General features: G+C 38.6%; 1 protein-coding gene across 13 annotated transcripts in view; it reads left to right on the top strand.

Moving 5' to 3' along the window:
• The window catches only part of TRIM2 (tripartite motif containing 2), an 88,659-nt gene extending 70,098 nt beyond the window's left edge, over nt 1-18,561 (top strand). For 12 of the 13 annotated variants that reach the window (XM_068187258.1, XM_068187251.1, XM_068187255.1 and 9 more), the window contains 6 exons: nt 1,112-1,215; nt 2,383-2,550; nt 8,651-8,831; nt 10,471-10,541; nt 13,053-13,193; nt 14,187-18,561. In XM_068187258.1, coding sequence (XP_068043359.1) covers nt 1,112-1,215; nt 2,383-2,550; nt 8,651-8,831; nt 10,471-10,541; nt 13,053-13,193; nt 14,187-14,339 — 818 coding nt within the window. In that variant the 3' untranslated portion in view covers nt 14,340-18,561. The remainder of the gene's footprint in view (nt 1-1,111; nt 1,216-2,382; nt 2,551-8,650; nt 8,832-10,470; nt 10,542-13,052; nt 13,194-14,186) is intronic. The other variant, XM_068187265.1, reaches the window with a different exon arrangement.
• Nucleotides 18,562-22,908: the final 4,347 nt, after the last annotated feature.

Raw genomic sequence — 22,908 nt, 5'->3', positions numbered from 1 at the left:
TCCATGTCTTCGAAAGGACAGCTTAGAGAGTTGGTGGTTGTTTGGTGGGCTTTTTTTGTTTGTTTCAGGATTCCTTCATTTATTATGAATAACCTTGGAGTCCAAGATCATAACTGGAGTATTTTCTAAGGATCCTTGAGCCTCCTTTACAAACAAATAGGGACTTTGGATCCTGTTCCTGTGTTCCAGGTGTAATTTGGACCAGCCACTTTGGGGCTGATCTTTTAAAGACACCATTTTGCTCTGTGATGCCCCTTGGAATGTCTCAGAACAAACATCTAGGTAATAAGCCACCTAAAGTTAATGAACTTTTGTGAAAATTTGACATTTTACAACTCCTTATCACCTTAAGCCACTGGGTAAAAGACTTACAGTTCTATGTAACTCACAAGTGCATTTATCCTGGGTTAAAATGAGACTTTCGTGTGTGTGGACACTGCTTTATTAGAACAATCCAAGGTCTCCCCAGAAGCATTCAGTCTCCAGGCGTTGGTCTTCATTGGCCCACAAGTCCCATTCGTTCAAAGCTATTTCTTCATCTCAATCTCCCTGCTAAGGGAATCTTTGAAGCCTATGACTGCAAACTATATATGAGGGAATAGGAAACTTCCCTGTCTTGAAACAGCTCCATCCAAAGTGATATGTTCTATCCCATCTGTTCACTGAGGAGACTTAGCTAAAACCATGTCATCTGTCCAAGTTCTTATCTTAGCCCCTCTCTGTATGTTCCCATGTACTCCCCCTTTCAGTAGAATAAAAATCTGCAGTTTAAAAAAGTCCATTGCTTATGTAAAAACCTTTTACTGCTTCCCTCATGCAAGAGGCAATTTGTGAGCACTGATTTAGAAAGGCTGAAGAGGCAATTAATGTTAATAGGGGCTTGGGTGACACATGCTGAAGAGTGAGAACAGTCCCTTAAACCATTCTGTCTTGTCAGTAGAATTGTGTATCTGTTACTGAGAGGATTCTTTGAAGTTGTAGCAGTGAGAAGAACTCTTCAAAATAGAAATCCTTTGATCAGAAATGTAATAATTGCATGTGTTGGCATTTGGGTCCTAACTGATTAGTCCTGTCTAACTTGATTTCTCATGTGCTTTGTGTTCAATTTTAGGCACCAAAGGAAGAAACAAAGGGGAATTTACAAATCTTCAAGGTGTAGCTGCATCTACAAATGGAAAAATATTAATAGCAGACAGTAACAACCAGTGTGTGCAAGTATGAGAATATGCCACTTTCAGTGTTTTTCTCCTTGCCCCCACACCTCTCCCTTTTTTCTAGTCTCAGACACATTTTGTACAATTCAGGCAGATATAGAAAATACAAGGGATGCTTAATTTATCATCCATTAACTTTCCATCTTCATAACCTGCAGCTATCTTTTTCAGATCTATACTATATCTAGTATATAATCAGAGGTTTTTTCCCTTTCTTATGATGTTTGGCAATGAATGAAAAAATAAGTTGTGCAATAGTCTGGAAAAATGCCTTTCTGTAAATATAATTTTACATTGTAAATTTTATCACTCTCATGTTTTCAGATGTAAATCTAGAGCAAGGTGCCACAAATACAATTTTTAGGGAAGTACAAATGAAAAAAAAAAGTAGATGTCATTTTCAAGTGGCTTTTAGTCTATTTAACTGACTTGTCTTTCTGATATAATCAAATCTTTTCTGTGGTAGCACCCCAACACCCATAATTTCTTGGCTTCTGAAACCTATGTGAAAACCAAGCTGCATTTTTTCTTTTGTTTGCCATATATCCTTTTTACCATTAACAATTTGTCATCACTCTCCAGGCTGCCATGCGGTAGCAATGAACACAGCAGCAGTAGAGTGTTGCTTGTTCTTGTATGGGAGAACCAGCAAGCCACATGCTGTGAGAACTCATTTCCAGGCCTTTTCAAAGAGACAGAATCAAATATTCATCAGCACCCTCATGCGTTGTAATTTGCAGCCTCTTCAGAGGAACGTCAGTGTCTAGTTACCTGGTCTGGGGACACAACCACTGGACATATTCCTATGTTTTCTACAGACTTAGTGTTTGATTGTGGCCGAGTCACTCAGTGCCTCAGTTTCCTCATTTCTAGTAAGGGAATAATACCATTCCCTCCCCCCTGAGAGAAGCTAATTCATTAATGTTTGTGAAGTACTTTGAGATCACTGAAAAAACAGTGCAATAAGATTTTCTTTTTTTTTTTTAATTAAGGTCTTCTTAAATTAGATATATAACTTTCAAATATGGACTGTGTAAAAGTGGTTTTCATGTGGCTCTCTCTCTTCCTGACTATAGTGTTGATTAGTGACTTGCTAAAATCTAAGCTCTAAGAAATAGGTGATGGTAATATGTGGACATAATTTTAAAATTCCTGTTTTCTGTTACAGATATTTTCCAATGATGGTCAGTTCAAAAGCCGTTTTGGCATACGAGGAAGGTCTCCTGGCCAGCTGCAGCGGCCAACAGGAGTGGCTGTGCATCCCAGTGGTGACATCATTATTGCAGACTATGACAACAAATGGGTTAGCATATTCTCATCAGATGGAAAATTTAAGGTACGAGTTACTATGTGAATTCTCCTGAGCTTTCTCTGTCTTACAAAGGAATGCAAAGTAACATTATTTTTCAATAAACTACATAGTTTGGCTGTAGCTTAGTCTAAATTCCATTGTTGTGATGTGGAAACCCCTGACCCAGCCATATGGTATAATTAATAGGAGGAGATCACAGCAGTAATGCTAATGTTACATCAAGCAGAGACAACATGTTCCATACTGGGTGCTTAGATGCCTTTCTATAACTTATGGTCGAGGACAGCAAGTGCCAGGAAAGCTAGTTGGACTAGCTCAACAACCTTCACATCATTAGTACTCTGTACAGAAGGGTGTGTGCAGATAGATGTATGCAGACAGAAAACACAAAATCTTACAAGGAGTACATGAAGCTCTTCAGTGACATACGGAGGAGAAAAAGAAGGTTGCAGACTGATGATGACCTCCTCTTTTGTTCCATACTTCTCAGCAATTACAGTGTATGATTTATGGAGGATCCTGTTGGTAATAAAAGCAAGGAAGGGTAACCCAGGGTGTTGTTTCAGTGCTACAGCATAGACAGAAATGTTCCAGCTGGTATGTTGTGCACTGAAAAAACTGAAAGACAGTAATGATATTGTAGGTTTCAGAAATCAGAAATTCTAAGGAAAGCAACCTCATATTTTCATAGCAACTCTGATCCCTTTAATGAGAATAAAATAAGATGGCAGCTACTATACTACACTGATGATTTCCAACCTGCAACATTTATTTTGCTTGGGTTCAGTCCTAGAGTGCCGTTCTAGAGAGAATTAAAGGTTTCCTTCATTTGGTGCTGTTCTCTGAATGCATAATACCAAGTCTGGTGATGCACATTAGAGAGAGCCACTTCTGGCAGAGGCAAGAAGTATTCACTGGTCATGGGGATAATGGACCTGCAAGGCATTGGACAGATACAGCCTGTTTAGCTAATTTTCTGGCAGCCTAATGACCAAAAAGCTCAGGTTCTGAGCTGCTCATGTGTGCAGCAAGAAATGACCCTTCTCTAAATAGTCTTTGCAAAGTGACAAATGCAAATAGATGATTGTGCTTCCATAGTCTTCAGTGACCTCCATCTGAGAAACCAGTGTGTATGCTTCGAGAAGTATCCAGATCATATATAGACTTAAACCTAAAATAAAACAATATTAAAATGTAATGCAAGTGGTAAAAAAAAATTACAAATTATTTGCATTTGCAGAGAGAATATGATTTTACTTGTCAAGTAATTTTGAAAATGTACAGCTACACCGGAAAACCTTAGTTTTAGCTGAAGTCCTTAAATGAAATGAAAACACCAAAACAAACCCAAAGAAATATGTAATTTAGTTAAGAATCCAAATATTCTGATTATCCTAGGTGTGTTTTAAATAATTATTAGCATCTTTAATGTGAACTGGACACACAGAGCATGGAGGGCTTGTTTTCCTGCTGCCTTAAGATATGCTGGAAATCCAGCATTTTGGGTGGTGCCAGCTCTGGAGGAAAAAGTTCTGGAGAAGCCAGGACCCTATGTGTGATATACTACCTGTAGGGAGACAGGTATTGGAAAAAAAAATAATTTTTAATGTAGTTCCTCTGATGTAAAGCATAGATCTGTTTTCAGTCAATGTTTTTGTTGGATTGAAAAAAAAAAAAAGCAAAATCTGTGTGATGTTGGCATTGTTTGTGTGGTTAATACAAATTAATGCACCAGACTTCATAGCTCTTGGGACTAGACTGATTAAATGAGAGATGAAACAACAATGGTATAAAATACTATTTTTAGCCTTGTAATTTCTTGTGTGCTGGCAGTGGTAATTCTTACAGGGGCCTTGTCAGATTAAATTGGGCAGCACTTGCTGAAATAACAGAGAGAGAGAAAGGGATAATGGCATTTGCCTTCAGAGGACTGTGCCTGCTAGTCATTGTGTAAGACCTCTGATGCAGGTGGCCTGCTAGTTGTTAACTCAGCAATATCAGGGAGCTGTTTTGAGCTTAATCTAACTATTTTTGATGTTGTCCCCTTCCTTCTGTATCTACTTATACTCACTCTCCCTTAGTGGAATTTTAATAGTCATGTGAGCCATAAGGCAAATTTCCCTGGAGCCAGGCCCAGGCATGTCCCTGATTACAGCACTGGACTGACTCCCCTTGGCAACTTCCACTGCCAGGCAGAAAAGTGTCACCTTCCTCAGTTCTGGCAGCAAAAAAGACAGAGTTCTGTTTTCTCACGGCTGTAAAACTTACATAAATGCAGAGGTGGGCAAACTCCAGTCTAAGGTTGCACCAAAACATGAGCTTCTTCACAGGAAGGGCTGTACTATCCTGGATATGATAGACTCAGATTGGGTCTTAGGATTTGGGGCTTATGTTTCTGGCCACAGATCTCATGGGTGACTAGTGATCTTCCATTTCACTTCCCAGTGCTTTATTTTCTTCTTCTGTAAAAGGCAGATAACATTGCTGGCTTCCTCTGTCAAGTACTCTGAAATTGCTGAGAAAACTGTTGCAGCCGATACAGCACTAGGCTAAGGAGAGAGGGCATGGTGAAGCAGCTGTATCAGCTCCTCACCAGGTGGTGTTCAAACCTAGTGAAGGAACAACAGAGCCAAAAGAATGATTCCTGTTCCTCTGAGACGGGAATTGTTTTCTTTCTAGTCTTGAAGAGCTATATATAAGATGACAAGCTTGTTATCAAACAAACAGGGCTCTGCAAGTCAAGTTACGATCAAGTTTAGATAAGTGCGAAAACATTAAAGGAAACATTTTATGTGTCAGACTTCTTCCTTGCCTCACTAGTAGAATTAAGGAAGGAAAGGAAGGAGCTGTCTGAAGCTGGTTGCATGTTCTGATGGGAATAGGTAGTGTGGTTAAACAGTCACAGTTTAATTTTGAATAAATCCACTTGCTGTGTGATATTGCAAAGTGTGACAAAGCTGTATCTCCTTATTAGAGAGGTTCTCAAACAGGAAAAGATGGTTTGTTCAATGTTTTTAATTAATCCCTGACAATCTTGAACCTTTCAGACAGCAGCAAGTTTGGTGAAGTTAAACTTAGTCCTAACATGCTTACTTCTACAGTGGAAAAGTCTTCATAAATTTTTAGGTAGGCTAGCTGATTTTTTTTTTTTTTTTTTTTTTTTTTTTGCCTCTAGGAATATCTGACAGTAGAATATTTTCCAACCTGGTAGGGTGACTTTTATAAACACGTGCTTGAAAACCAGTCTAAATTCCTAAGAGCCTATAAAATAAGGGACATAATGTCCCTGACTGAATTCAATTAAACACATTATTTGTATTAAGGGTTTACACAATTCATTATACTGTATTTATTTCTAATGGGAAAAAAGCCTGAAAATACTTCCATTCATACACTTAATGGGAGTGACTGGGTTTCATAATGTTCTGTTCTAAATAATCAAACCTATAGTTCTAAGAAACTTTCTGAAATAAAAACATACAAAGAATATGTTCAGCCAGATCCATTAATGTGTCATCAGCATATTTTGATCTAAACTGGGAACAGATTTTTACTAAAAAGCATTGCAAACTCTAGCTGGGCATACTTTATTGCTGCTTGCAAATTATATTTTAAACCTGGCCCAAGAATAGTGATTTTTATTACTCTTCTCTAGCACTGAGTGCCCATTAATGTAGTACATGATTTATTTGTTATATTTTTCCATATGTGTTTATATGGGCAGGAAGAGACTCTACTCAAGAGTCTGAGTCATTTTCCATAGGAATCCTGGAAAGATGGTAAGGAGGTGGTGCAGTGCTCAAGCAAACAACCACATGGGCATCCCAAAGCAAGAGGAGAATATGATTTAATTACCCCAAAGGAAATACATCTACAGATTTGCATTTGATTTATGGTTTTGCTGCTTTGTTGTTTTGCAAACAGAATACATTTTGTAGATCTGCTGATATCTTTCCCCTGGCAAACACAAAATAATTTGTAATAGTTTTTCCTGGGGCTATTTTAGCATGATTCAATTAGGTAGATTTTGCCTAAATATTTTGCAGTTTATAACAGTATATGTACACGAACATAAAACTGACGCAGGATGATTGTATGTTGGCTAAGCATAGTCTTGAAGCTGCATGATTTACTCCCTGGTATTTTCTTTACTGGAGACTGAAAAAGGTTGTGTAATGGCTTAGTAGCAGCCATCCTCAGAGAACCCAGGTGCCTTTATTTTAGGATCATTCCTATTTTTTACTTGCATCCCCACCTACGAGAATGTAGTGTGAAATAGGAGCATGGGACTTACTTAAGGCTAGGAGAGTTCCTTCTGTTTGCTTTGAAAACATCAGGGACATGAGAAAAATTAGTTAGCCAATGGATTTTTCTCAATGCCTTGTAATCGATCCCACTGCTACTCACCAACTGCAGGAGAGAGGGGAGAGGGGCAGAGAAGTCAGAAGTAGATGTGGTAGCTGTGAACACAGTTGAATGGTAAATATGACAGTGTTAGGTTAATGCTTGGACTCAGTCCTAGAGGTCTTTTCCAACTGAAATGATTCTATGACTCCCAGCATTGCTTGTTCTTGGGGGGTGAACTGTCTCACTCTGCAAAGGCAGTGAGGTGAAAGATGGCCTTGTTTCATAAATAAGATGAATATCTTAGTATATATTTCATTTAAATTCCAATGCAAACAGAAAAGTATGTTCTTCACCAAGATATGAACCTCAGTTTGTAGGATGTGTCTATCACAAATTACTACAGAATCTGAAAGTTCTGGAATCCATAATTTCAACATAGCCTGTCTGGTGGATTGTCTGTCCAGTACAGACTTTTGAAACCAGCCTGAATAAGTGCTTTCAAATCTGTCCATCAATTAAAAAAAAAAAAAAGGTCTATAAGCAGAATGCAAGTTGCTTCATTCCAATGCAAACAGTTGGGTATTTACAACCTTTTTTAACTGAGAGGTCAAATCTTAACTGATTTTATGTAGATTAAAACAGTTTCTAGAATCCTGGCCTAAAAAAGAGCTGAATGGTGAAAAATGCAGACTGGATTGTGAGGTGATCCTAGAGTCTTCTTGGGTACATGCCCAGGTAGCTCATGGATTCTTTGAAGGCTTGGTCTTAGTTTCTGCTTGCTCTGTTGCTTAGATCCTCTTTTAAGAATCCCTTATTTTTAAATCTCCTAAAGCATGCTTCTAGCATTTTTGGATTTGACAGGTCTCTAGCCTTTCCAAATAAGAAATCCATCTCATGTCCACTGAACATTTTTCCAGTGAAATATTGTATGCAATTCCCCTCCTGTTGCTGATTATGCCAGCAGATGGTTTTGGTAATCACAAGGCCTATTTAAAATGATGGAAATAATTTTATTTACCTAAGACAGGAACAAGCTTTGATTTGTTTAGTGTTTCAAAGATTGCTTCATTTGCTGTTTGGCAACATGATCCTCTCCCTTTTGCAGTTTTCAGCTGATACTTCATGTGTCTAAGCTGCAAGTGAAGCAATCTCACGTGGAATCTAGTGGAAGACAGAGAGGTTAGTCTGAGCTTTAGCTCTGCTCAAATTCTTTCTGAGAGCACTCAGAAGGTGCTGGTGTCTTACTAACCCAAGAAAGGCTACAGAGGACATCATAGCCTATATCCCACCTAGCCCTGATGCTCCAAGAACTCTGACTTCTTTGATGCAGGCAGTGATAAAGATGTCTCCCTGTCCATCAAGGTGGTTGTTGGACTCGGGAACAGCATGCAGTAGGAGACAAAATTCCTTTCTGCTTGTCTGCCTGTCCCGCTGGTACCCTAATGCTGGATACACAGGCATTTCTGACAGGTTTATCAAGTCACACAAATCTGATGACTCTATTTCTTATTTGGACTTGGATGCTGTGGTTGCAGACTTTTCAGTCTAGAAAAAACATACAGAAAGCAGACTTTTTTTTGAGCTGAAGAAAAAAATTATGAAGTACATGGTAAGAGCTGACAGAAACTATTGCTTCCAACTTTTTATGAAAAAATGCCTCTCCATTCTTCTCTGTGCCTGTAATACAATTTTTAAACTGTACTAACTAATTTCTATCTTGATAATTCTATCACTAATTTCTATCATATTTTCCTGGTTTCCATGTTTTCCCTTTTAGGCCAAAATTGGATCTGGAAAGCTCATGGGACCTAAAGGCGTTTCTGTGGATCGTAATGGACACATCATTGTAGTGGACAATAAAGCATGCTGTGTCTTCATCTTCCAGCCAAATGGGAAAATAGTCACCAGGTTTGGAAGTCGAGGAAATGGTGACAAGCAGTTTGCAGGTACACTTGATGGTAATATGTAAATCCCCTTTTCTTGCCTCTTCTGCTCACATTTGCATGATGTTTGAGCATGTTGAAGATGCTGTAATCTACTCCTTTATCCTCCAGGGGAGAGGTTCTGCTAGACATACAGCTCCTATTTGCTTGATTGGTCAGGCAGACTGCAACATCTGTTGTGCAAATGTAACTGTAACCAGATTGTTTCATCGACCTCCCTATGCCTGGAAACATTCCAGATCAGTGACCCAAGAAAGACTGATCTTAACTAGCATTTTATAAGTGCTTTGTAGTTGCCACACTAAGCTGTTCACCACAGTCAGCTCAGATGCTGTGCTTTGTGTTTCCAATCATCAGACACACAAATCCCAATGCCCTAAGTGGTATCTCTTAGAAAATGAGTGTAATGGGGTAGTGTTAAGATTGAGATCAGGAAGGCAGAGTTATGGAACAGCCATTGTAAGTTTGGGGAAATTGCCATTTATATTCAACTGACTGCTTGCACATGCTGTCTTTCACGTAGAACATGCATTTAAGTTTAAAAAACAGAGCAACCCCACTGATACATTTTAAGTGAATAGCTGTTCTTTCAAAATTTGAAATAAAGATGCAAAATTAGGTATGCAGGTCATTTTACAGGTGTTGGGTCATTTTTAGTATGTAGTTTCATTGGTCTGATGTTTTGACTGGTTCACAGTGAAAGAGAGGAATAGCATCAATGTGTTTTTATCCTGAGATGTCTTGCAATGTGTTATGGCATAATACATATAATTTATGAGAGCTTGAGCTCTAACACATCTAAATTTTCTGGGTATCTCAATTTCTTTTCATTCGAAAAATTTGCAAAAACGCCTCCTGAAAATAAGTAGGCACATACTTCCTAACAGTGCATTTGAGAAATACATTACTTGTTCTTGCTGACAAGCTACAGAAGACAGGTAAATTATCAATACTTGAATGTTTTCAATGCAATTTTTTTCACTTTTTTAATAGTTTTTCCTGATATACTGTGAAAACTGAAACTGAGTTCTGTTCAGTAACTCAAAATAGCATCAAATGTTTGGATTTGGGTACTTGCCTGTTTTCAAGCTACCATTTGTTTTTTTCTCAAATTTACACACATATTTCAATACCCAATGTAAAGCAAAAAGTGCCCTTTTTCCCCTGACAGTGGTCTTCTAAGTAACTTTTTTATTTATCCTAAAACTTGTTAGCTCAAATGCTTGTAAGATGTGAGCACACAGTGCATAAAATATTTCAATTAAGAATTTACAGGAACGTTTTTGATAACAATTTTCAGTGTATACACAACTTTATGCTTAAGCACTTCATGTTTTGTCTTGTTAATAAGCCCATAAATCTCTGCATAGTGATATGTATACAAGAGAGGGAGAAATCAACAATGCCTGTTGGTAACAATAGCTGACAACTGGTTGAAAAAGAAATTATTTGTGTTTGCAAAAAGCTTCTGAGCTTTTAAAAAAACCATGAAGTAAAATTACTCTTAATTTGAAATTGGTATTCCCACTTGGACTACTATTGCTCAGAAGCCAAACATAATATGCTGGCAGGCTGATTTTTTTTTTTTTAATTTAACCATAGTTACAATACTTTTAATGGCATTACTATTTTTTCTTCTTGTTCTGCATTGCAGGTCCTCATTTTGCAGCTGTAAACAGCAACAATGAAATTATCATAACAGATTTTCATAACCATTCTGTCAAGGTACTGTCAATGGCAACTTGGAAAGTTGCCATTTTAATTTTATTATGATACTTTCTTGGGGAAAACAATGCATTGTTAAAACCAAAGAGATCACACTCCATATAAGGAGTGTGACATAGCTCTGCTATAGGGACAGCACTTTCAGAGAACTTTGCATGCAGTGCATTGCTTTGGTGTCACTATAATGGTCTCTAATTCAATGGCTTAAACATAAATAAATTTAACTTCACTTATTTTTAGTAGCCGTCTGCCAAACCTCTTACTGACCCTGTGTTCTGTCTTTTAAAAGTTTGGCTTTTGAATTTCCCAGTAAAAGCTTTCCACATTTCTAGTTGTAAAATTATAACAAAGTAAAGATACATGACAGTCTTTAAATTCCATACCTATAAGCTTTAAGAGTACTGGACCCATTTTACAACCTGATTCTCTTAAAACCCATGTAATTATTGGTTTTCATTAAGTGCCTCCTGCACTGGGAGGAACTGGCCACTTGTCCTTACACCCATGGGAATTCCTGACTCTCAGCCTGTTAAAGTCATGGTATGATAGGAAGTTTGTTTGTCCCAGTAATAAACTAAACCAAGGAAACATGCTGAGATGTGTTGGCAAATGTCTGTGAAGGAGATACAGGCCACTTCAGAAATGCCTCACCCGTGTGTGTTTGTTCTCAGGTATTTCCTTTCCTACACTTCCGGCAGGTGCTCTTGTGCCCTCCCTCTACAGGAGAGAGCAGCAGGAGGACAGAGGCAGGATGCTGTTCTACCTGGGCTCTCAGGACATGTGTGTCAGTCCCACACACCAACAAAATAATATCCCTGGCATTTCACCTAATGCCTATTTTGACTGAACACACAGATGAACCCTCAGTCTAGTTCTTCACTGTTTCTAATTGAAAAAATAAATTTTATATATTCACCTGAAATAGGAAGTTGCTGCCTGAGCATAGACACCTGTGTGTCCTGAGCAGTGCTGAATCACCTAGGTCTGGAATAGTAACCTTGCTTGTGTATCCTTTTGGAATTAGTGAGGAAAGTAGCAGCTTGTGGTTTGGATTACAACACACAAACCAAGACTGCTGCAGGAGCCCTAAAGCAGCAGGAGACCTATGACTCCATAAATTACCTCTCCAAAAGCAAGGTTTGCCTGGTAATAAGAATGCCTGGAGAAGCTTAACAGCAAGGGGCAAACTGAAATGAAAAAAAAGCAAATGAAGAAATGTAAGAAGTGTGGCATCCTAGAGGATTTGTAATTATTACATTTCTAATGAGAACAGAGTGTTCCATCTGTCTCTGGTGTGACTCAATGGGATACAAATGTTACTTGTTACAATTTGGTACTAACTGGGAGAGATTCTTATTTCTGTAGTGTTCTCTAAATTGGTACATATAACTGTTGACACTCTGGAGACTTTATAATCTGAGAGCAGAGAGTACATCTTCTTTTAAATAATAAATTAGTTTATAAATAGGTAAATAAATTCATTTCACTCTTATGAGTCCCAAAGCTGCTTCCTGCCACCAGTGTCTTGAATTAAGCAAGCTCACTCAGCAACATTTTTCTCCTGCCCCCATTAACCTTCAAGGATGTTCCTTCCCTCAGGCATCTTTTATGGAAAATCCTGTGCAATGTAGGCTTCTCTCTCATTTGGTCACTTCAGCCCAGGGAGAGAGCAATATATCTTTGTCTATTTTTTTCATTAGTTGGCTATTTTTTATTATTATTTTCTTTAATCATCTGAGGCGCTAACTTGGTACTTCATTAATTTCCTTCCCGAAATGTTTTTTTTCTCTTTTCACTGTGGGTGTTCAAGAACACAGTAATTCCCTGACATCTTCCACCTTATCAGCACTTCAGTGTGCACTTGGCACTTGTCAGGTCTTTGCATTTTCTTGTGCAAGCCACAATCAAATCTCTAAGAACACCACTGGACCTTGTGCTGCAGCTGGATCCAAGATGGACGAAAATATTTTAGAGATGGCTGTGTACTATGTAAATGACACATTTTGTATCTTGTTTGGTCCCACTGGTGCATCCAGGTCACTGACAGAATAGTCATTGATCAGCTCCATCTTTCTGCTGTCTAAACCTGTTACCATCAATGAGAATTCAGTTGTTGAACTGTCTACAGAGAGCAGCATGCCATGAATTGCAATGTGTGTTAGATTATGGAAGCAGAGAAGAGAGCATCTGCTCCATTGTGTTTTAGCTCCAAAGAAACAAAGAACCCAGTGCTGCATCTGCATTCAGCTCTTTGCAGTTCAAGATGCACAAGCTGCAGAAGAATTCTGGGGCTCTTTGCCTCCATGTCTGAGATGAATCAGATCTTAAGTGAGAAAAGAAATGCTATATGGTGTAATGGAGTGAAGGGAGAGATGGGCACCTCTTCTCCCATCTTGTGTGTGTTCCTAGGAATTCTTCAATTCCTCCTTTAATTAGCAGGTGAACTGGTAGTACTAGATTACTAATACTTGATACCATGTCATATTTAGGTTGTTGTTTTAACCCATACAGGTCTTTAACCAGGAGGGAGAGTTCATGCTGAAGTTTGGATCAAATGGAGAAGGAAATGGGCAATTTAATGCACCAACTGGAGTAGCAGTAGATTCTAATGGAAATATTATCGTAGCAGATTGGGGAAACAGCCGAATACAGGTAGAAATTTCTTTACTTCAAAGGTGCTTGATTAAAAAAAATGTAATGGGTTGCTAACTCTGGCCTTCAGACTGCCCAAGAAACACCATCAGCATTAGAAGTGATGTGGTTTCTCACACCATCCTTTATATGCCTCATTGTCCACTTTCAGACCTGGTGGTGTTAGATTGTCAGCTTTTCAGTGTGGCTGCTGGCAGCTCTGACGGCCACTGTGACCAAGGATTTCGGGACCATGTAGTTCCCCAAAAGTTCCTTGATGACTTAGGAGACTTCCAAGCATTGCTGAGATTATAGTAATTTATAATCACCATAACAGAAAATCAGAGACATAGTGGAAAATATGAAAATGCAAATGACTTGAGGTGAATGCAGCAGATTTTTATCATCTTTTTTTAAATGTTGAGAAATTATTCTGCTTTCAAGTTATGAGAGTTGCAGTCTTTTTATCTTTTAAGTGCTAATCACAAGGTCTTCTTGTTTGCCAAAGAATACCTAATAAAGTGTATGTATTATTTCCACTGAATATAAAACTGAGGGAGCTGCTTCTGAGTTGTTCTCAGGAAGCACTGTCAACAGGATAAACAAATTCCTGGTTTTCTGTGTGGGAGCCTAAGAATCAGGCTAGCCACAACAGTGATATTTGTTAGGAAAACAAGGTGTTGGTTGAGTTCCCAATTAAGTTTTATTTATTGTAGTTGACTATTTTTAGAACAAGAACAGCTGAGGTTCTTATTTTTTATTCTTATTATTTCATTGTGTGTTAATTCTTGCCAAAGATCCTGGCAGCTATAATTAGTTCTTTTTAATAAGAACATACATTTATATATAGTCTTGCATATTATGAGAACAGAACAGATTTTACCCTTTTTTCTTCTATAGTATGTCAACTGTTTCAGAAATGAGAAGTATAACACTCTAACTGAAAATAGACTTGTGTCTGTTACTTTCTTTTTTTATTCATAACATGTATTCTGTGCTTTCTCACCCTCAAAGGTTTTTGATGGAAGCGGATCATTTTTATCCTACATTAACACCTCTGCTGACCCCCTTTATGGTCCCCAAGGTCTGGCTCTTACTTCAGATGGCCACGTTGTAGTCGCAGACTCTGGAAATCACTGCTTCAAGGTCTATCGATACTTACAGTAGCAAGGAGCTCTGGAGATGGATAATCACCCACCCTTAAGAAAAGACTTGTCCTAGAGATCCAGTGCAGGATATCTCCTACTTTGTTTTTATTTTTAATAACAAAGGCATCTCTTGTGGACTTCTCATAATTTCCAAACTTACCTTGTTTACATAGGACTTGCACCTCTTATGTTTCTCACTGAAATTTTTGTTGTAAGTGTTAATAAAAAAAATCCTCTGTAACTGAATTCATAAAGACAATGTGAAATTAAACACAAACTGCATCCTGTGAAACTGGAATTAAATAATAAGGCAAAAATGAGAAAAGTTTGGGGAAAGTCCCCAAAGCTTTTTGATGACTGCGAAGGGATAGCTCCTGCTCAGAGCTTCCACATTTAAAGAAGTATCATTCTTACATGTTATTTAACCCAGAGGTGATCCTGGGAATCTTCTAGATCTCATTATCATGGTAGGTATTACACTTTTAACATTCTTCAGTCTTACTGTGTATAACAAGTAGATCCTTTTAGTATAAGGTTAAGTCTCACAAAATCCGTCTAGCTCTAACCGTCAGACCTAACACAGCTCAGTGTTTAGCACTATGAGAATCAATGCAAATTCCCTACTCATGTGGAATTAATGAAGGATTGTTTCATGTGGCCGTTTTTCACTCTTCCTCTTGCTCAGTGTGCTGGAAGGACTTTGCAGAGACCTGACATTTCTAAAGCTCTGGAAAAACTTAATTGTAATGATACATTAGTGGGAGAGGAATTTCTGTATAACCACAGACCTTCTGACACCAAACTAGTTCATTAGGATCAGGGTTATTACAATGTCAAGTCAATTAACCTCATGTGTGCCACTCTTTCGTACGTGTTCATTGCCATGTTTCCTTACGGCAAATCATTGTATTAACCTCTAAAATAAAATGCAGCTTCACACAGGACAGAAAGCCAGAGAAGTACCCTGTGGAGGACCTACATTATACAACCAAAGGAACTGTGGTAAACAGAGGTTGTATAGGAAAGCCAAGGGTTACCAAAGCTATTCGTTTTTATGTGAGAAAATATACGTTACAAATAAAAATGAATTTGAACCAATTCCTGAAGTCCTTCATCAAAGGGAATTTTGTTAGAAGACAAAACAAGGACTGTGAGATTTGTTCCAATTTGTTTGTATGTATGTATGTATGTATGACCGATTGACATAAAAATAAAAAAAAGTAAATGTGGGTTATTTCAGCAAACTGGAACGTATGTATGATGTTTGACAATGGCAGTACTCCGAAAAATGACCTTCCTTCCTCTGCCAGATCTCTCTACTGTGTTCTTTGTTGAAGTATTAATTTAACTGGAAATTCTTACAGGCATGGTTCTGTTTTTAATGTTTGGTTTGTTGGGGGCTTTCTAAGTATGAACTTGTCTTCCTAAAGTAGCATTGGCTTTATTCTTATTTCTATATCCAGTGGTCAAAGGTTGAGTTGCTACTGTAGCCTATATAGATGGAGTGGTGCTCCCTTTTAAGTGTTGTTTGAGGAGCTGTGAGCTTGCTGCCAATGCCTACAATAGCCTGGGAAGTGCTGTCTTTATTTTCTCATTTTTAGAGCGTTAAACAAAAGGGCATTGGGTCAGAAACAAGGGAGTATTTTAAGCATGTTTGCAAAATGGAAAGAAATCTTTGATAAATTTGTTATAAGTATTTGTCTTATTTCTAAAATGTAAGGTGATTGTTCTGATGAATTTGAGAAAAGCTAATGGTTTTTTTCTAAAGTTGCATTTGACTTGTAAAAATGCAGACCCCAAGGTTCTTAAATGGGTTTGTCTGGTTTTTAATTACTGTTTCCTGAAGATTTTTCCTCTTCTTTCCTTTGTTTGTTATTTGCACATAGAACCAATTTAAAATTTCTCGTGCAAATATAAGTTTCCTTAGTTCATTGGAATAAATATTTTGTGCATGAAGCTTAAGGACTGTATAATGAAGCTAAGAAACTGGTGGTAACATTAATGGATATTAAAACTCAAGTTTGTTATTACTAAGAGAACAAAATATCCTCTGCTTGAACTGAGTTTGTCCTAAAATTCTGAAGATGGTGTCTCAGTTATTACAAATAAACTGTCCTATCAAAGTTTAACAAAGCTGTAGATCAAATTTTCATTCTAAGTGTCCTTATAACACTTTCTGACACTGGAAGACCCTTAAATGGCACATCATTGAAGAAAAAACATTTGAACTGTATTTAGTAATAGAGAGAAGAAGTTGCGCAGATTGAGATAAAATTTTTTTTAAATCTGCTGTGGCTGTCAGTTATCATATTTAGTTCCAAATATGGATATTTAGAATACAATTTTACTAAGCTTGCACATTTACCCCTCAGAAAACATTGCCAAATCTCTGTTGTCAGGTACTTTGAGAAGCATGAAAATCAGATCCTAACCCATATATCAGAAAAGATACTTAAGACTGTGCTATTTCATGTATACACTTCATAAATTTTTCAGTCCTTTGGTCCAGCATTGTTTACCAGGATTTTAGATAACCCTTGTGAACCCAGTGCATCCTGATGAAATAAGTGAATTCTGCACATAACCCCCCTCACAACCCAGATCAAAGCTATTAGGAGTTCTGTGGATTTTTTCTGAAAATTGAGTAGTCTTTTGGATTTTCAGACATCATCAGCAGAGCAGCACCTAAAGAATGTCATGAATTTGAAATTATTTCTGATAGCAAATGCTCAACTTCAAATTTAGTGGCATAAGGCATTCCCTTCCAAGGTCTGACCTTATCTGCCTGGCACTGAGAAACACATTGCTTTTACGGTGCTTCTGAAGCCAACTTCGCTAAAATGCTTGGTTTACAAACCTTACAAAGAGCAACCAAAGCAGAAATTCTGCACTTAAAAGTTGGCAGACTTTTTTCTCATCCAATTAAGGGAAGGTCAGAATTGCACTACGTGATTTGCTGAGTTGTTAGCGTTTATTAAAGGCTTTATAGGCACGCTGCTGCCAGATTTCAGGTATAACCAAATGTCCCCTTAACTTCCCTGGAATGCTAATTGACTAGCAGCACAGCATGAATGGTGAAAGAATTTGCTTCATTTAACTAATCTTCAACTCAAAAGTAATCTCAAAATGTTATTAGATCTTGTGTCATATGGAGCATTTTAGGACAAACTAGCCAACTGTATTTTCATTGTTCAGTGAATAGAATAAAAAGATCTGTTCAGATAAATCCAATATAAACAATAGGAGAGTTTTACATAGGCTAAACCAGCACCAGTGTATTGAAACAGAAAAGGAAAATGGTTTAGGCAAGCAATTGCCTCATGGAGTGCTATTTACTAGTAAATGTTCATCTGTTCTGTAAAAGCTAGAGGGCTTTTGATTTTATGTCAGTATTTTTTATAATAAGGATCTAGTGTTGCCCTAATGAGAACTATAAGTGCCCAATATGTTGTGTTTGTTCTAAAGAAATGACTTTCATTTGTGGGAGACAGCTCGTTATGAAATCATGATGTAAAGTCAAACTTTTCTTCAAGAATTCAAGCAGTGATTTTCTGACCTGTTTGTGGGAAGTGTACAAAATACCTTTTGTACTATGGAGTGGGAAGGTTCCTAACAGGTCATTTTATTTCTGACGAATGTACAGCACTTCAGTCGATGTTTGTGAGCAACACAGCCTTAACCCTGACACTTTTTTCTTTGGCTTTATGACATGGGAATGTTCCCTAAGTTGCATAGTGTATGGCAGCAACCCCTGATAGAAATCTCTACCAGTCGATATGCTGCAGCTTTCCTGTTCTAGGAGTATTTGCAGTTCTTTTTTTCATGTTCTTTTATAAGTTTTTGTACATTCCATCTTTGTAAGTCAATATATGTTTTGTGTATATGTAAACCTTGCACTCTCTTGACACTCATAATGAAATATTCTTCTCACTTGTTTTTTGTTGTCAATGATGATGTTTTTGTTTGTTTGTTTGTTTGTTTTTAATCCCAATGAAGCTAAATACAGACTTTTTCTCCTTAAGGTCAAGGATGAAAGATGCACATCAAAGTGTTTGTGTGTGTGTGTGCGTGTGTGTGCGTGTGTGTAGTTTTAGCTTCCTGTGTGCCATGGTATTCATAATGCTTTAGCTGACAAAAAAAATTACTCTGTCTTGGAAATGTAGGAAAACTGGAGTCAAATGTGTACCTTTACCACGCACAAAAATTTCAAATAATAAAAATAAAGCTTGTTTCCTCTGTTATTATCATGCTTGAGGATTTATTTTTCATATGTCTTATACTCACTTGTCCCTAAAAGTAACCCCATAATGCAGGGAAGACAGGTAATTTTTTCCAGTTTTCTTCCCTGACACCAGAGGTCACAATCCAAGGAAACTGTGTTTTTTTCATGGGTGTTAAATTTTTATGTTGACATAGAGCAAAGAGGGACTTGATTTGTTCTTGGGAAGAGGGTGCAGAGTTGGAGCTTCCTTGTTCCTCTCTTCCTTCTTCAGTCCAGGAATCAAAATTAAGATTTTCATTGGTGGCAGTAAGATTAAGAGCTGTAAGCTTCTCTGCTTGCATCACAGGTACACAGTACCTTTTAGCTGAGCTGTGATATAATCTTTCAATGGTGTGTTGCAGAAAACCAAATTAAATTATTGTGGAGAACAGAAAATTTGCCTTAGGAGTTCAGTCTGACTCTGTTTCTGTAAGAACAAATTTCCAGCCTGTATTAATTTCACATAGTTCAAGCTTCAATTTCACATAGTTCCTATGTCTTCTTGGTCACTGAATCATCTGAGAACTGAATCAAACCGGAATCATTTGAGAACTCAGTGTGACTGGAAACTTGCTCACAAAGTAAGACAGAATCTTCAGATACATCATTTGGCTTGAATGCAACCTCAATGGAGGGGACTAGCAGGGTCAGTGAAACCCCCAGTGATGAGTGTTTGCTCACTGGCAGGACAGTCAGAAATGAGACAGCTGAAATACTGAGCAGCTGTCCATCTTTGTGGATCTTTCCCCTAAACCCTCTAGAGGAATATGTGTTTTATTCTTTCTTGCAAGTCTTATGGAGTGTCAGCAGCCATGTTTCGAGGCCTCATTTTTCTCCTAAAGACAAACCTAGTACAATGTAATGGATCAGTTTTTGTTTTCTGTCAGTCTCCAGATGAATACACACTCAGCAAATAGACTCTTGGTGCTAATGTACTTGTCTATCTGCCCTGAAATTCAAATAATTACAAAAGGCTTTATTTGTCTGCCAGCTAAAAGAACATCACATCTTGAAGCCGAGCAGTGTTGGATTGACATTCAGAGTTGCAGAGCACTTGTTCCTTCCCATGTAAAAAAAGGTCATGAAGAATAGAAGCAATAGCACAGGACAGCCTGAAACCACTGGGCTTAGTAGGTAAGATGCTTGTTACATTCCAAATCTTGTCTTTTTGATAGGCTAGAAATGTTTTCTGTTCCCTGGGGTACTAGAGCAGAGGCTCTTCACCACTGAGCAAAATCAGACAGGCCGAACACTAATACTGGGGAACACTTGTTTATCAGAAAATATTTGCAGTAAATGGCCAACTTCCTCTTTGACCCTCTTGTGGTACTTATTAAAATACCTAAATGAGGCGCAGAATCTTTTAGCAATTGTGTAATTATGACTAGAGAACCCAGTCTCACCAATGAGAAACAATGTCAGGGAGAATAGGGCCAAAGTAGCTAAAGGAGCAGGTACTTTGGGCAGCCACCCTTGGTAGGCTTTCTCTCTTTAGAGTGGTACCCCTTAACATGCCACTGTATGTTCAAAAACGTTTCCTTGTTCCTTAAGCTGATGTTGTCTCTCACATCCAGCTGTGCTGCTCTGCAGTTAACTCTGCCCACAGTTTTATTGACCATCCATGTGAATGCTCTCTAATTTGGACCAGACTGAACTATCTCAGTGGAGTGGAACAGTCAATGTCATTTCTGTGGACAGATGTTCTCCGTAGGCAGGCCCCAGCTGAGCTGGTGCAGGAGATACCCAGCACTTGCTGCTCATTGCTACATGCAGTTGAAGGCTGCTGCCCTCAGATTTGTTGTGAGCTAGGCATATGAATGCCTTGTTCCTTCAGAGAAATGCCTTGTGACCAAAATTCTAGTGTTTGAGCTACTTACTTTGAGGATAACCATGATGCTCACTTCAGCAGCTCTGCCTAGCAAAGCTATGGAAGCAGTAAGTTTTGGGGGAGGGCCAGCTAGCATTTCTCACCAAGGGTTTTTCACTCAAGGGTTAAATGTTTGTAGGGAAAACACCTGCTTACAGTCCAAAAGCTCATTCAAGGATGAAATGAGGCAGCAGATGCCACAGACTGGCCTATATGGGATACTCATGGATCATATCGCTCCTTGATGTGTGGCCATGGCCTATGACAGACTACTTGGATCCCAGAGAAGTTGGTATCACCCGCCATGGGTGAGCAACTCCTTGTCCTCCATGCTTAAGCTCTACTGCTGTCAGTCATACAGGAGCTGTGGGAGGCAGCCACAGGACTCGAAAGGCTTGATCTTACTCTTCTAGAGAAAAAGTGATCTGCTATTGGAAAGGAATGAGAAGGAGGTGTCTTTACAAACTGTGGGCCTGATGGTACATAAGGCCAGATACAGTGAAGTGAAAGAAGCAATGGGGGAAACCATAAATTCCATAGGAATTCCATAAATTGACACATACTGTTACTCACTCAAGACTCTGCTAAATCTCTGGATTTAGAGAAAAAGAACAGAGACACAAAGAAAAAGAAAGATGGAGGGGGGTTATACATTAGAAAGGGTCTTAGGTGTTTCAGGGAGTCTGTACCTCAAGTACCTCAGCCAGTGGGGAAGAAAAGAGGTAAACACAGCTGGGAAATCAGGATAAAAGGGAGGCTGTGTCCCCTAAAAATTTGAGAGACCCCATGGGAAATGCCCTATGGCCTCTCTGTTTGAATTAAGTTGCAAGACTCCTCTGTCTCCTTTTTGGACATAAAACTCTGTTGTTTGTGGATTAATTTTCCTGACATAATTGACTTGAGCTCTTCCCTTATGAAAAAAATTGCTCTTGTAATTAAGACTGTGCTATGGCACATATGCATGAAAAGAACAAAATTAAACTAGGACAATTTTCATTCTCTACTGGCTAAGCTTTCTGCCATTGTCACTTTTTCGTCCTTTCAAAACAGAATTTCTGATTGTAATTCAGCTACAGTCAATTGTAAGAGCAAAATTAAGGAGAGTACAAATTTCATCTCATCCAAGCATAATTACACTGACAAAGCACTGTATTTTCTCTAACTCAGGAATAGTGGAAAACTGTTTTGACCAGTACTTAAAGATCTCAGTCAGACTCCTAGAATAGAAAATGTAGCCCAAATTGTTAAAGCTTAAGAAAATCACAGGAAAATGAGAACAATATTCTAACAGAAAGACACAGTTATGAGTCTCCATTACACTGTATTTCCATCCATTGTCTTGTTTTTAGAATCATAGCATAAGACTAGCAGTTTTGTGAAATACCACGTTTAGACATTCTGAAGCCCATTAAAAGTGCCAGGCCTTCATCTATTTTAGGAGTCATTTATTCCACTTCTTGCAGTAATGGAAAACCATCCCTCAAATGACAAAGCATGACATACACCCTTTTGTTTGGGACCTCTTTCACCCCATGGCCTTTCAACTAATTAGTTTTGATTGAGTGCTGCAAAATGTGGGAGGTGTTAGGGAACATCGTATTACAGAGCAAATTGAACCCAGTGATGTGGCTGTGGAGAGGAAAGCTGATGTCTTTACAAACAATTTACTGGGTGAAGGTATGGGTGTTAATATGTTTGAAATGGGTCTTAATGTCTGTGCTAACTTTGGGCAGAGGGTTTGCTGCATGGCCCTGACAGCTTAGCTCCTGAAACAAACACGGGTCTGCACAAGCTGGAGTTTCTGAGCTTTGGGGTGAAATAGTAGGTACAGGGGGGAATATGTGGTAGGCAGTTCAGGAAGGCTGTACCTTCCGAGTACCTCAGCCAGTGGGGAAAGGAAGAGGCAACACGAGGCCAGGAGTTCATGATAAAAGGAGGCTGTGTCCTCTGAAACCTCCAGAGAGAAAACCCCACAGGCGTGTGCCCCGGTGGATTCTCCCTTTATTTGAATAAAGTTGCAGGACTCCTCTGTCTCCTTTTTGGACATAAACCTCTGGTGTTTGTGGATTTTCCTGACACTGTGAAAGGGCTTCAGGGCTGCCAGGGCACTTGAGGCAGCTGAGCTTGGCTGTCCCCATGACACCTTGAGAGGCTACCTAGAACAGAGGCTAGACAGTGTTAAAGGAATAAAGTAGGTATTTATTAAAAGGCCTTCAAAGGACACATCTTGGGCAGTACAAGAGCCTGGCCCTGGCTCCACCCAAGATGGACACTAAGTCACAAGTTTTCACACTTTTATAAGTTTTGGTCCATTTATATACTGGGGCTAACTGACCAGTTACAGCTTCAGGTTATGAAGTCCCATCCTCCCAGATTGCTCTCCTCAATTTGCTGTTGTTTATACCTTTTGGGATGGAAGCTGCAATGGTGTCCTTAGTTCTCAGGCTGGAAAAGGATTGT

Source organism: Anomalospiza imberbis, chromosome 4, assembly GCF_031753505.1.
Source record: "Anomalospiza imberbis isolate Cuckoo-Finch-1a 21T00152 chromosome 4, ASM3175350v1, whole genome shotgun sequence".
Classification (NCBI taxonomy): domain Eukaryota; kingdom Metazoa; phylum Chordata; class Aves; order Passeriformes; family Viduidae; genus Anomalospiza; species Anomalospiza imberbis.
This window is presented reverse-complemented; position numbering and strand designations above follow the sequence as displayed.